Source organism: Denticeps clupeoides, chromosome 13 (assembly GCF_900700375.1).
Source record: "Denticeps clupeoides chromosome 13, fDenClu1.1, whole genome shotgun sequence".
Classification (NCBI taxonomy): Eukaryota; Metazoa; Chordata; class Actinopteri; order Clupeiformes; family Denticipitidae; genus Denticeps; species Denticeps clupeoides.
Genome location: NC_041719.1, coordinates 2,321,532 through 2,334,680, shown reverse-complemented (window position 1 = coordinate 2,334,680; position 13,149 = coordinate 2,321,532). Strand labels below are relative to the sequence as shown.

The 13,149-nt window shown below is 50.2% G+C and overlaps 1 protein-coding gene across 14 annotated transcripts in view; it reads left to right on the top strand.

Moving 5' to 3' along the window:
- Nucleotides 1-13,149, top strand: part of dlg1a (discs large MAGUK scaffold protein 1a) — an 83,356-nt gene that overhangs the window by 15,945 nt on the left and 54,262 nt on the right. The window contains exon 1 of one of the 14 annotated variants that reach the window (XM_029001009.1): nucleotides 11,187-11,526. The exons of the other annotated variants lie outside the window; for them this stretch is intronic. Coding sequence (XP_028856842.1) covers nucleotides 11,332-11,526 — 195 coding nt within the window. The 5' untranslated portion in view covers nucleotides 11,187-11,331. Of the gene's footprint in view, nucleotides 1-11,186; nucleotides 11,527-13,149 lie in introns of those variants that run through there. 14 annotated transcript variants of the gene reach the window in all.

Sequence of the window (13,149 nt, the reverse complement as noted above, 5' to 3'; positions counted from 1 at the left end):
AATGAACATACTTTTTAAAACAATTTCCCGGTCATGTGTGACCTGATCTAAATGCAACATCCTCTGCGGCATCTTACGGACGCAGGATTGCCAGCGCTTTGTATCTACAGTAATCCTGATTACTTTAACACCGATTCGTTTGCGCCCCGAAGGCGGTAATGATTGAATTAGGCTAACACCTGATTGAGTGCTGTGCATTAAGAGAATTAACTCCTTGCATTTTAATGACTTCAGAAAATTAGCTCTTGCATTTTCCTAATGGACGTTTATTTGCAGTAGGCTAAGGACATTAGCCTAACAGCTTCTATATAGTCTTATTAAATATAATTTAGATATAGATTTATAATATAATTTAAATATATATTTTTTTTCTTTCGGGTATCCTTGGGGGGGGACCTTGTGACATGTAGAGCGCTGGTCGTCATGGTTACAGGACATTCCTCTATATGCCGTGATGTGGTGTTTACGGAGTGTGTTGAAAGTGACCTGACCCCCCCGCCCCTCCAGGCTGGTGTGTGGTCTCTGCGCGGAGCTTAAGAGGTTAAGGCAGGTGGGTGCCAGCAGGGAGCGTGGCCGAACACACGCCGCTCCATGACTCACCGGCTGCCCACTCACCACCTCCACCATACACACACACACACTTGCACAAAGGGCTTTTAGTCACAGTTCCTCTCCACACACACTCGTTTACTGTTTGTCATATGTGCCGTAAACAGACTTGCTAAACATATTATACACACATACGCACAGTTTGCTCTCCGCAGTGTGTGTGTGTCTGTTTGTGTGTGTGGGACATGAATATGGTGACGTAAGGTCCCCGGGAGCTTACAGATGTTGCGTGTGGCGAAGATCTGCTGTATCTACATCATCACTGCAGTACAATGCAAGGACACAATGCTTTAAACAATCAAAAAAAGCAATCACAGTCACAGGAAGGATTTATAATAATAAAACCAGAAAGGAACTCTCAGGGTTAAGTGTCTTGCTCAGGGACACGATGGTAGTAAATGGGATTTGAACCTGGGTCTTCTGGTTCATAGACGAGTGTGTTGCCCACTAGGCTTCTACCACCCTGGCAAACGTTCCCCTTAATGAACATGTAGATGAAATGACAATAATGCTAAACTTGATTCTCACACACATGTTAGACTGTACGTAGTGAAACGAAGCAAAGTTTCTCCGAAAAAAAAAAAAAAGTTACAACAACATTCCATACTGATATATAGTTCATCTGGGCAACAGTCAAACCGTGAAGTGAAGTGATTGTCACTTGTGATACACAGCAGCACAGCGCACGGTGCACACAGTGAAATTTGTCCTCTGTGTTTATCCCATCACCCTTGGTGAGCAGTGGGCAGCCATGACAGGCGCCCGGGGAGCAGTGTGTGGGGGACGGTGCTTTGCTCATAAATATGAATTAAACTGTTTCTCTAATTTCTAAACATGCAACGAGATATTCTGTCCAGAGGCTGGTTGGGAGACGTAATTTTGGTCTCCCTGGTTCTGAGATGAGGTGCGTTGTGCGGAATTCTGCTGCATCTCAGCGGTCCTCAGACACGACGTGCTGCGCCGTTTCGGCGTCTCCGAATCGCTCCGTGTTGTGGCGAGGCCAAGCGACGGCGCGACACGCGATTCTAAAATAGTTTTTACGCTGCGAGGTGGCAGCGGCGGCGTGGTTGACGTGCGCCTCCGCGTTGCCAGGCTCTCTTTTTGATTCGTCCTTGCGCTCTAAAGGAACTCGAAAGTGCTTTGAACCCCTGACCCCTGCGTGCTGCATTCAAAGGATCTGTCTCCACGCAGCCAGTTGTCATGTCTGCCCCCCGAGACAGACGCTGCCTCGGTTGCTGAGATATTTTAAACCTGTAAAGTAGAGTTGATGCCGTCTTAAGAAGCCAGCGGGGTGGAGTTCGCAGAGGATTGCAGGAAAATAGGTGGTGCGTCTGAAGATGGTTGCTTAAGATTTCAGGGGATTGTTCCCGTTTTACCAACATGTGCATTTAGATGGTTTACTTCCTTTTTGAAATGCTGGTTAAGACCGAGATTCTTCTCTTCATCGGTGTAATGTTAAGTCCTGAAGGGGGGAGACGTGGCTTCATCGGGATGATGATGCCAGTGACCCAGGCTAAAGATAATGATTTAATTTTTTTTATTGGATCATGCATGGATCATCAGGGGTGTTGAAATAAAGCTTATAATTTATTAATCACAGATTCATTGCAGAACATAATCGATTATATCATAATGACGTTGCTGGTTTAACTTCTGGCGGCATTTAAAAATCCTGGTTAAAAGGTAGTGCGGGTTGTGACTCTGGCTTCCTGATCGGAGTACAGCAGTTCCGCGATGCGCCACTTGGCGGCCTTGTGTGCGCATCGCGGTCAAAGTTGCAATGCGTGGGACTTGCGCAACGTGACGTATTTTCAGGCGACCACTGGAATGAAGGCTGTCCTTCGAAACACACACACACAAGGCAGAAATGGAGGAAAGGCTGATCTTACCAGTCCCTGAGTGTCCAGAGATATACACCACGACATTATTGGCCGTACCGGGAGCTTACAAAACCCCGGTAGCGTGCTATGTTTGTTGTGATGAAAAGAAACCTGAACTGTTGCCGTTCAGTCAGCGCTTGCCTGACTCCACGGACGTCTCAAAGTGAAGTGATTGTCATTGTGGTACACAGCAGTGCACACGGTGAATTTAACCTCTGTATTTAACCATCACCCTTGGTGAGCAGTGGGCAGCCATGACAAGCGCCCGGGGAGCAGCGTGTGGGCACGGTGCTGGTGGTAGTAGCCTAGTGGTGACACACTCGCCTATGAAATCCCACTTACTACCATCGTGTCCCTGAGCAAGACACTTAACCCTGAGTGTCTCCGGGGGGGGGGGGCCTTTCCCTGTAACTACTGATTGTAAGTCGCTCTGGATAAGTCTGATAAATGCTGTAAATGTAAATGCTTTGCTCAGTAGCACCTCAATGGCACCAGGGCGGATCGGGATTCGAACCGGCAACCTTCTGATTACAGTAATGTATGAAGTAATGTCGGACCGGTGAAGACCGGTCTCACACCTCTAATAGTCACTACAGCATGAACATCTGAGCTCTGTGTGGATTTTGTCTGGTGAGGTTGCACCCTGTGCCCAGCATTGCCTTTTATCTCATTTTGTTAATTCCTATTTTTTTTTTGGTAGAAGTAGGTGTGGATGCTGTGTTACCCACATAGATATTTGTGTGTGTGTGTGTGTGTGTGTGTGTGTGTGTGTGGATTTAGTTCAAAGCCTGTTTACTCAGGCCCGCTGTGTCCCTGCAGTCCTCAGAGAACCTGTCCTCGTGCAGGATACCCAGGTCCCGTTTAAAAACGGCGCCAAGCTGACCCCCTGACCTGCATTGATTCCTGTCCGTAGTGCAGTGCTCTTACTGCATTTTAAACGTGCCATTATCGAGTGTAACTGCTGGAGTCGGTTTTTGTGATCGTGACCTCCTTTTCTGCACCGTTGTTAATGATGCAATGTTCGTCAGAAAGAGTATTTAATTAATCTCGCACATCCTCATATTCATAGAGCAGGGTCAACAGCTAATTCAGCTTCTAAATAAATAAATACTTTTTATGAGCATTTTTATGAACTAATTGTTGAGCGCAAGCCTTGTGTTCTTTTAATCGTTCTGTAAGCAGAAGTTCCATCTGACTCTGACCATTGCTTGCCAACCACTGGTCAGGGTGGAATCATTACCTGAATAAAGCCAGAACGCGTTGTGCCGCTGGCTATTGTTTCCTCTATTTTAGGCCACATGACCTGTTCCTTCTTTTTTTTTTTTTTTTTTGTCAACAGAAACCTGCGAAATCCGCCTCTTAATTTACAGAGTCTATTGGTGACTGTGCACTTGTAGTTATGGCATCCATTTTTATATAATGATATCAGCTATGGGCCAAAAATCATATCTGGCCGTAGAGCCTTAATAGTTTTCATTGCAGGAGAGAGGTGGGATAATCAGAAAAGTGAAGTGACATCTATATTGTATTTTTGTTTAAATGAAGAAATAAATAAAATTATATATCTTAAAATACTGATCAGTTGCCAAGCCCTAAGCTCAACGTTCAACGTTATTTTGCCTGCTGGTTGACCTCCGGTCCTCCATAGTCCCATTTTATCAGCCGCGTGGAATCCCCCAGGTGGCTCTGCGATTTCAGCTCGGTGGCAGCGGAGAGGAGCACCGTCCAGGTACGTCCGGTGGGGGCGGAGCCGCGCCGCTCTGAAGCAGGCCGTGCTAAAAACAGCCCGCCTGCCCCCACCGAGGCCGTGCGCTCGGCGCAGATGCTCCTGCTTCCTCGGCACCGGCGGGCGGCCCCCTCTCGCCAAAGGGGCGTTTTTATTTGGCAGAGCCGGTAACGGCAGCCGAGGGAAGGTTTTTCCACGGCAGGCAGCCCGGTGGCCAACAAGCTTCGTTCGGCTGGCGCTAGCAAGATAAATAAATAAAAATGGCGTTTAGGTGTGTATAAACCGAACCGGCAAAATCTCACTGTAAGAATGGACATCACGGGAGCCTGCTTTTGTCTTGCATAACAGATGTCTGCAGGGGGAGGTGTGACATGCCTGTGTCTGGCTGTGTGTGTCAGGGAGCGCCCACTTTCCGCCGTGTGTGTGTGTGTGTGTGTGTGTGTGTGTGTGTGTGTGTGGATGTCAGCGGCTCTCGGCCGCCCCTGCCGGGCTTAGTCCAGCCACGTGCGGCCGAGGGATAGCGGTGCCTCCAACCCCACCACTGGCTATTTATACTGCAGCCATCCACAGGCCACCACCCTCACTGGGGTGACACATTTCTTTGGTGACCTTTTTTTTTTTTTTATGTAAATGGTGGTTCTTGGTGATTTTTAGTTTTCTTCTGATTGGCATGCAGCCCTGCAGTCCGGTCCAGCATGCCTGTGTGCAGCCCTGGCCTGGCTGAAGGGCAGGATGCCCCCCTCTTCTTCGTCACACAGCCGCTCGACCCAGAATGACAGCGGTATTTTCGGCTGGTGACTTCCTCTGTCACTGGCTGCAGGTTTCCAGTCAGTCGGTCGTCCAGTCGTCAGTAGCCTAGTGGGGTAACACACTCGCCTATGAACCAGAAGACCCAGGTTCAAATCCCACTTACTACCATTGTGTCCCTGAGCAGGACACTTAACCCTGAGTGTCTCCAGGGGGGGACTGTCCCTGTAACTACTGATTGTAAGTCGCTCTGGATAAGGGCGTCTGGTAATGCTGTAAATGTCACACAGTAACATCACAGTGTCACCCCAGTTCCCGCTGCGGATTACTGCTCGTATCCGACATTACGGTAAAGTAGCTGCAGCAAATATCCTCGTCACTTCGCATTATTAGTGTCATTCGGGCAGTGGTGGTCTTGCGGGTAAGGAAGCCATAATCGAACCCGTAATTCACCGGTTCGAATCCCAAAGCGCCATGGTGCCAATGAGCAAAGCACCGTCCCCATACACTGCTCCCTGGGCGCCTGTCATGGCCGCCCACTGCTCACCAAGGGTGATGGTTAAATACAGAGGACTCATATCACCGTGTCACTGTGTGCTGTGCATCCCAAAGACAACCACTTCACTTCCGCTTTATTTTTGTAGTTGTGCGCTTCCGTTAGACGTGACCTCCTCCTTATTTTAGTCCACTGGTAACTGTGACTACTAGGAGTCTAATAAAAAGGTTATTATTGCCGCACGGTGATCATTTTAATTTCTGTTGACGATGAAACATTTTTATTAAGAATTTACTGGAACGGTGTACCTGCCGGGGTAATTTCCACAGCTGAACAGGTATCAGGGCAGCCACAGTTGATTCGTTCTTTAAATATAATAAAACCACGTATGACGTTCGGCAGGAACCGAGTCCGTAATTCTGGCAGCAGAGTTGCCTCCGTTCCAATAAGCGGCCAGCGCCGCCCCGGCCTGGCGTCACCGCGTTCGCGCCGTAATGTAGTGGGTAATCGCTCCCACGGTGAAGTGCCACGTCCGTGGGTGTAAGGTGTGTTAGCGGGGGTCTCTGGTTGGTGGAGGGGTGGTAGTCCCAGGTTTAAACCCCGCTTACTACCCTTGTGTCCCCCCTGAGACTGTCCATGTCACTACTGATGGCAAGGCGCTCTGGACAAGGGCGCCTGGTAAACACCGGAAATGTGAGTGCTGTCTCCCCGATCAAGCTACCGTTGTAGGTGTAAACACAAAGTATGTAATTTATCCAAATGAACAGAATTTTGCACAGTAGGGATTCCCTAATCAATAATCACGTGTAATAACCATTAGAACTGGGCTTCTGCTCCGCCCGTGTTTTTGTTTGTTCTGTTTTGACATGCATATGCCGGTGGTTATTGTTAGTGATTAAGGTTTAAGGTCATGTCAGAAGCTAATTAAATGCTCGTCCAGGAAGCCTGCCAGAAAGAGAATGGCCTGTGGGGACGCGGTGCAGGTTTTGTCCAGAGGAGGGCGCTGCAGAGCAGCAAATCAGTTAGCGGAGGAAACCCGCCTTCTGCGCTTCACTCGCCGTGCCGGGTTACCCCCGGGGGACGTCCCATGAGGCTTTGCAGGGGCAGAAGTCACCGTGTGTAAGATTCCAAATGGTTGCCGGAGCGAAAGCGCACACGCTTAAACACGCGTTGATGTATGTGTGCGAGAGACATGAATTGAAGCCCTGTGATTGGTCAGCCTGTCCCCTTTACACTACTTCCACACAGGTAGCCCGGGAGCATTATGGTAGATTCTTACCGCCACTCTTTTTGCCAGCGGGGCAGGAAGGAGCGTCCACAAAGAGTCCATTTTCCCAGCGCGAGTGGAGAGGGAGACTCTATACTGGGCACAATACGTCCTCTCCGGCTTTGTTGGACCAGACTCATTATTTCTGATCTTCACCGCGGTGGGCTTTTTAGTTCTCTGCTTGCTGTCTGTCAGCCCTGCTCTATGTAGACTGACACATACACACGCACACACACACACACACACTTTTGATGCACTAGTCCCTGTTCCTGTCCACCCATCACACCTCCTCTAGTGAACATGGAGGTGCCGCATCGCCCCGCCGCTCTCCTCCTCTGCCCTTTTGCACTGCTGTACTTGTCACCGCTCACGCACGACGTCTGTAAATATGCAGTCAGCTGAGAATCCGGTTGGAGAGAGTAACCGCGGGCGCGGTCAGTGGAGTCCATTTTAAAGCCGTGCCAACTGAAACGGAGTAAAGAGCGGCAATGAAAGAAAAACGATCTATTAGTAACCATCCAGTCTACATTTTCTTACGCTTTTTTGGTTTGTTTCACTTCTTCTCATGCAGATGACGTGAAAGTGGTGAATTCCTACGTTCTATATAACTGTTTGGATCATGATTGGTGTTCAAACTGGGAATCTTGTAGGTGTTTGTAACAAAACGTAACGACTTTTATTAAATGCCCCTTTAATCCCAGAATGCACAATGTTGGTCTGGGGCCAGTTGAGCGTATCTGCCCTGTCTATAGACTAAGCCTCTGCTCTCCTTAATTCCTCCTGTGTTCTATCCTTTTGTCTTTGCTCCGTGTCAGCTCTCCTCCCTCCGTTCTCAGCGAACGCTGAAAGGACGTCAGAAGTTGGCACAGCCCACCAAATAATTCGGCCAACATTGGATTCTCAGTAAGACCTAATTAGTCCACCAAAAAAACACATCATAGCGAATATATTTGCATATTAAAAGTAAAAAAAAAAAAATCTATTTTAAAACAGAACTTCTCCAGAATACGTTGCCAGAAACCGCCCTGTCTGTAGAACGGTGTGTTACCGACCCCATAGAGCTGCTTGTTGTCACTTTACTTAAACGTCTGTAGGTGTCTAAATGCTCGCACTGCGGATCTTGGAAAGTTTCCGGAAAAGGATGCGGCGAGATGATTGAGTGTCTCTGGGTTAATGTTACTCGGCGGCGTCTTATGAGGACTGATGGATGGCAAATCGACCTGCTGACCGGAGTCACCAGGCATTCCAGGGGCCGGCAGAAAGGCCCTGGAGGGTCATGTCCCGTCACGCACCATGGAGGCTAATTGCTGTTAATGAGGCTTGGCCTCCGTGTCTCTGAACGCGGGCGGCGGCCTCTGATGAAGGAGATGCTGTCTGGAGACCCCGGCAGCCCGGTGGCAGTCGTCTCTGCTTGGAGCTTGAAGGAAACAATTGAACTCGGGCCGCAAGGATCCCAAGGTTCCTAACAGTAGTGTCCGGCATAACAACGGAACAAATGGCGTTGTTTGGTGTACGCCAAAACGGTCACTTTATTTAGCACGTATGGTGTTATTCCACTTTTCAACCTCTGTCCATAGTCTGCTGAGTACTTAACATCTACACAAGGGTTTTTAAAATATGGAAGGAAGTAAAAAGGTGTGATGCTCTGTTACACAAATTAAGGTTGTTTTACAGTAACGTCAATGACACACACCAAAAACAAAAAAAATCTTAACTGTTGTGGGGAAAACCAACAACGTCAGGGCGTGTTTAGCAAGACGAAAACTACCAAGATGACTGGCTGACGAGTTTTTATCACAGTCGTATAATTGACCAGGCCTCATTACAAACTCAATTATTATAACATATTCAACACACAAAACAGTATATAACAACACACAAAAACAGTATAATGTGTCGTCGTATTACAACGTAAGCTGTGCGATTGTTGAAAACGCTGTCTGTCCTTTGGAAAAGTGACTAACCCCACGGTTTAGTTTAAAACTAAGACCTCAGTGGCTGAATTGAAGGGGTCCGTAGGGTGGTAGTAGCCTAGTGGGTAACACACTCGCCTATGGACCAGAAGACCCGGGTTCGAATCCCACTTACTACCATTGTGTCCCTGAGCAAGACACTTAGGGTTAAGTTGCTCCAGGGAGACTGTCCCCTGCAACTACTGATTGTAAGTCGCTCTGGATAAGGGCGTCTGATAAATGCTGTAAAATGTAGAATAAACATCACCATTAATGGTAAAATGGACCAACAGCGTTCATCCCGGTCCCCCTTTGCTTAAAACGGTTATGAATTCGACGACAGAAGTGACAACTTTCACTTAACAGACGTAATTAATGGCGTGAAGATGATTTTGGACGGTCATGTGTGAAGGGTCCGTCACGCTCGTGGTGGCGCCGGTCCCAGCAAAGTTGCTTCTTCCAAGTGAAAGCGAAGCCGTGAATGGAGCTCAGTGGCACCTTGGTCGGGAATTCGAACCAGCAACCTTTCCGATTGCGGCTCCGTTTCGTTTCCCGCTAGGCCGCCTCTGTCCCATCTGAATGTCAGATTAACATCTAAGCACCGGGCCAATTCACCGGCCGTCATATTAAAGACGTTTCCGTCCCTATTGAAACGTTTGAGACGCGCAGGGCTAACGCTGCATTAATTATTATAACCTCGACTCCCGTTTCCCGGCATCCGCGAATCCGCTTTTGTCAGTGAAACGGCTGGAAGTCGCACAGCGTGTTCCGCGCCCTCCCGGCGCGAGTCGTAGATGCCATCGGCGGAACTCAGCACTCCGTGATCCAGATAGCGGCGCGTTGCCGGCGCTCCGCGGCGATTAACATCGGGCCCCGCTCCCGCCCGCTTATCTGCGGAGCCGGAGTGCTGAATGCGCACGGCGCCTCGATCAAGGTGAGCCGAGGAGGAGGTGGCGGCGTCTCTTTTTTTTTTTTTTTGGGGGGGGGGGTCCATGCGAGTTTGCGGCAGGGGAGTGCTCGACCACGTCTTTGTGGGCAGTGGTGGCCTAGCGGTTAAGGAAGCGGCCCCGTAATCAGAAGGTTGCCGGTTCGAATCCCGATCCGCCAAGGTACCACTGAGGTGCCACTGAGCAAAGCACCGTCCCCACACACTGCTCCCCGGGCGCCGGTCATGGCTGCCCACTGCTCACTCAGGGTGATGGGTTAAATGCAGAGGACAAATTTCACTGTGTGCACTGTGTGCTGTGCTGCTGTGTATCACATGTGACAATCACTTCACTTTCACTTTACTTTAAACTAAACCGCGGGGTTAGTCACTTTTCCAAATTAAAAATCGCACAGCTTACGTTGTTATACTGACACGTTATACCGCTGTACGTCAGGCAGTTTTTTGGTGTTTGAAAAATTGAGTTTGTAATGATAATGGACTGGTCATTTATAAAACTGTGAAACTATTTTTTATTTCCTCGTCAGCCAGTCGTCTTGGTAATTTTCATCTTGCTAAACACGCCCTGATATTGTTGGTTTTCCCCATAACAGTTCATTTTTAATTTTTGTGTGTGTCTCTGATGTTACTGTAAAACTATCTTCATTTTTCTTCTGTGTCAGACCTTAAGGTTGCTGGCGCGTTAACGTAAACGGTACGCCGCTCATCTTCTTCTGTCGGGTGAGGGATCACCGTCCGGTCCCGTCCCGCTCTGCCAGACGTCTCGGCCGTGCTGACGGGAACTGGTCTGAGGGTCTCCGCTGTCCGTCAGGCCGGTGGCCCTCTGTGACTCGCTGGCTGCTGTTGTTGGGGGCGGGACTGGGGGGGGGGGGTTGTTTTTCGTTAAAGAGGCCGCGCTTGTTCGACTCGTTTCGTACCAGACGTCTCTTTGATTACGGCCTGATATAAAAGCCCCACACTCTGCTTATTAAAGGCGTGGTGTGTGATATTTTGGATGATGCACCATCATTTTATTAAGTGTGCCGCCGCGCTCGGATGATGTAACCGCTCGGCTGGTTTATGGCGGCTGGACTGAAGAAGGGAACGGTGGACGGGAGGGGAGGAGCCTCTCCGCCACACTCCTTGACCCTTCGTCTCCTGTGACGAGTGGAGTTTCCCCGTTCCCTTATGATAGCCAAGCGATGTGAGGCTCCTCCTCCCCTCGTTCCGTTCCGTCGCGTTAATCGGAGCGGAGGTTTGACCTCTCTAATCCAGAGGTCAAGCGCCGAGATCAGCTGTTGGATGAAACGGCGTGAGTTTCGCCAGGGCCCGCCTGTCATGGCTTTACTCGCCCGCCGGCACCAAGCCCCTCCCCCCACGGGTCTGGCTCGGGCGCAGCGGAAAGTGCCGGAGCGTCTCCTCTGTGCGTGGAAGTGGAGGTGCGTTGATGGAGTGAGCGAGGGAGGGAGGGAGGGAGGGAGCGGAAAGACCCGGCGTTCTCACGCGCACGCACGCTCGCGTAGCTCCCCCCACCATCAGCGTCACCGCTCCTCCGGCCAAAGGGGCTCGGTCTCCGTCAGCAGGGACCGCGTCTCCTCCCCTCGCAGGGAGCTCGCCGCGGCTCGCGGGAGGGACGGCACTCATCCGCTCCGGGGGGGCGGGCCCGAGGACGGCGGACGAAGGCTGCGCGCCCCTCCTCTGACCGCCGGTGCCGGGGCGATGAGGCTGAATGAAGAAGGCGGACAGGAGGCAGCGGGGCTCTCCAGGGCGCCGGTCTGCCGCCGCGGCCGCTGACGGGTCCGAGCGCCCGGCCGACGACAACATGTCACCCAGCGTCAAAAACTTGGACTGCTTCTCGCCGATGTTGTGCCACTGCAAAGTCGCCTGCACCAACAGCACCATCTCGCTCATGTTCGGATGCAAGGTAGGACGCGGAAGTGGATTAGAACCCGCGCCCGAAGGAGCTCGCCCGGCGTCTTCTGTTTTTTATTTACGTATTTGCCGCGTTAACGGCGTCGCGGGTAGACGCGCGCTGGCCGGATTCCGCGTCTCGTAAAGCCCGCTGCCCTGTCCCCTCGCCGGGGAATGCCAAGTTCTTTTCATTATGTAACCGCCCGGACCCCTGGGTATCCTTGCTTGTGTTCCAATTACTTACTCTGCGTGTGTGTGTGTGTGGGTGTGTGTGTGTGTGTACACGTACTGGTGTTCTTGCGCTGCCTTGCCCGACGTGAAGCGTATCGCTCGGCCCGTTTTCCTTTTTAATCGCTTGATCTCTTGGATTATTTCGTTTTATTTGGCCCCATCTGATCATGTTGTGCTACATCTTACTCACTTTACAGATGATGTGGAAAAGTGACATTTCGTAGCGATTGTGATAATTTGTAAATGTTCGAACAATTCCGAGACATTTTTTTTAGACCTCAATCCCGACCCAGGACGTCCAGGACGTTAGCTGCCATTGACTAGTTCCACCTGCATGTTCAGGAGGTTCTAGTCACCCTGTCACCTAAGCTCTGGTGCTTTCTTTGTGGTCGAAGATTCCAAGATTTAAAAAGCTCTGCGTGGCGGCTTGATTCGGTCCAACTCTGCCGAATGTTGATTTAATGCCGAACTGGGACCGTCCGCTTTGATGTTGGACTATTTTGAACTGCAGCGTCTGAGCAGCGTGGACTCGGCAGCAGTTCCCTGCGGGCCAGCGTTGACGCTCGTGGGTCGGGGAATTCTGGGATCTGTGGATGCCGACTCCGTTTGATGCCATTTACCCAGATGACCGCGGTGTTCTCCAGTTGAAATGAAGGACACGTGACGGCGGGACCTCCGTCGTGCTCCGCGAATGGGAATACGGGGAATAATTTGTGTGGTTCTCGTCTCTTCAACTTTCCACGCCACGCCGGGATGAGCTGCTCGTGGCTGCGGGTGTGAGGGGAGGCAGATTAGGGCAGATTATCGGACTCGTGGTTAAATTTAGCCCCGCGGTGGTTTGTTTTACGCCGCGTAATTTATATGATGCACATGACCTTTTCTCTGGAGGGTTCGGGGAAGGCCACGCTCGGCTGCGTCTCGGAAGATGGACTTTCAAACGCGGATTTTTGTCCAGTTGGTTGTTAATTAATTCGAGCACATTGATTCTGGTCCGGCTGTTGCCTCAAACGGTGACGTGTATCAATAATGCAGCGATTTTACGTGCCGTGATGATGATTCCGCTATTAATGACTCCGGGCTCCGCGTCTCTGAGGGAACGGTGCCAAGATGCAAATCTGCAACGCAGCTGAATGCGTCTTCATGCCCTCGTGTGAGAAACGGAAAACTAATCAGTGCAGCAATCAATTGCACTGATAAACCAAGTGATTCGTATAACTTTATATGACTGTAAAAGACTGGGCTGGAGGTAATAATGCTTTTTCTTCCGTTATCACCGTAGTCCCAGTTCAGGCCACGTCTTCTGATCTTCTGACTGTGGTGCCAACATAGATGGGACAATCAAGAAACTACTAAACTAAGAATATTCACATCAGAACCTCTACATTTGTCCAAGACTTTACGTGTG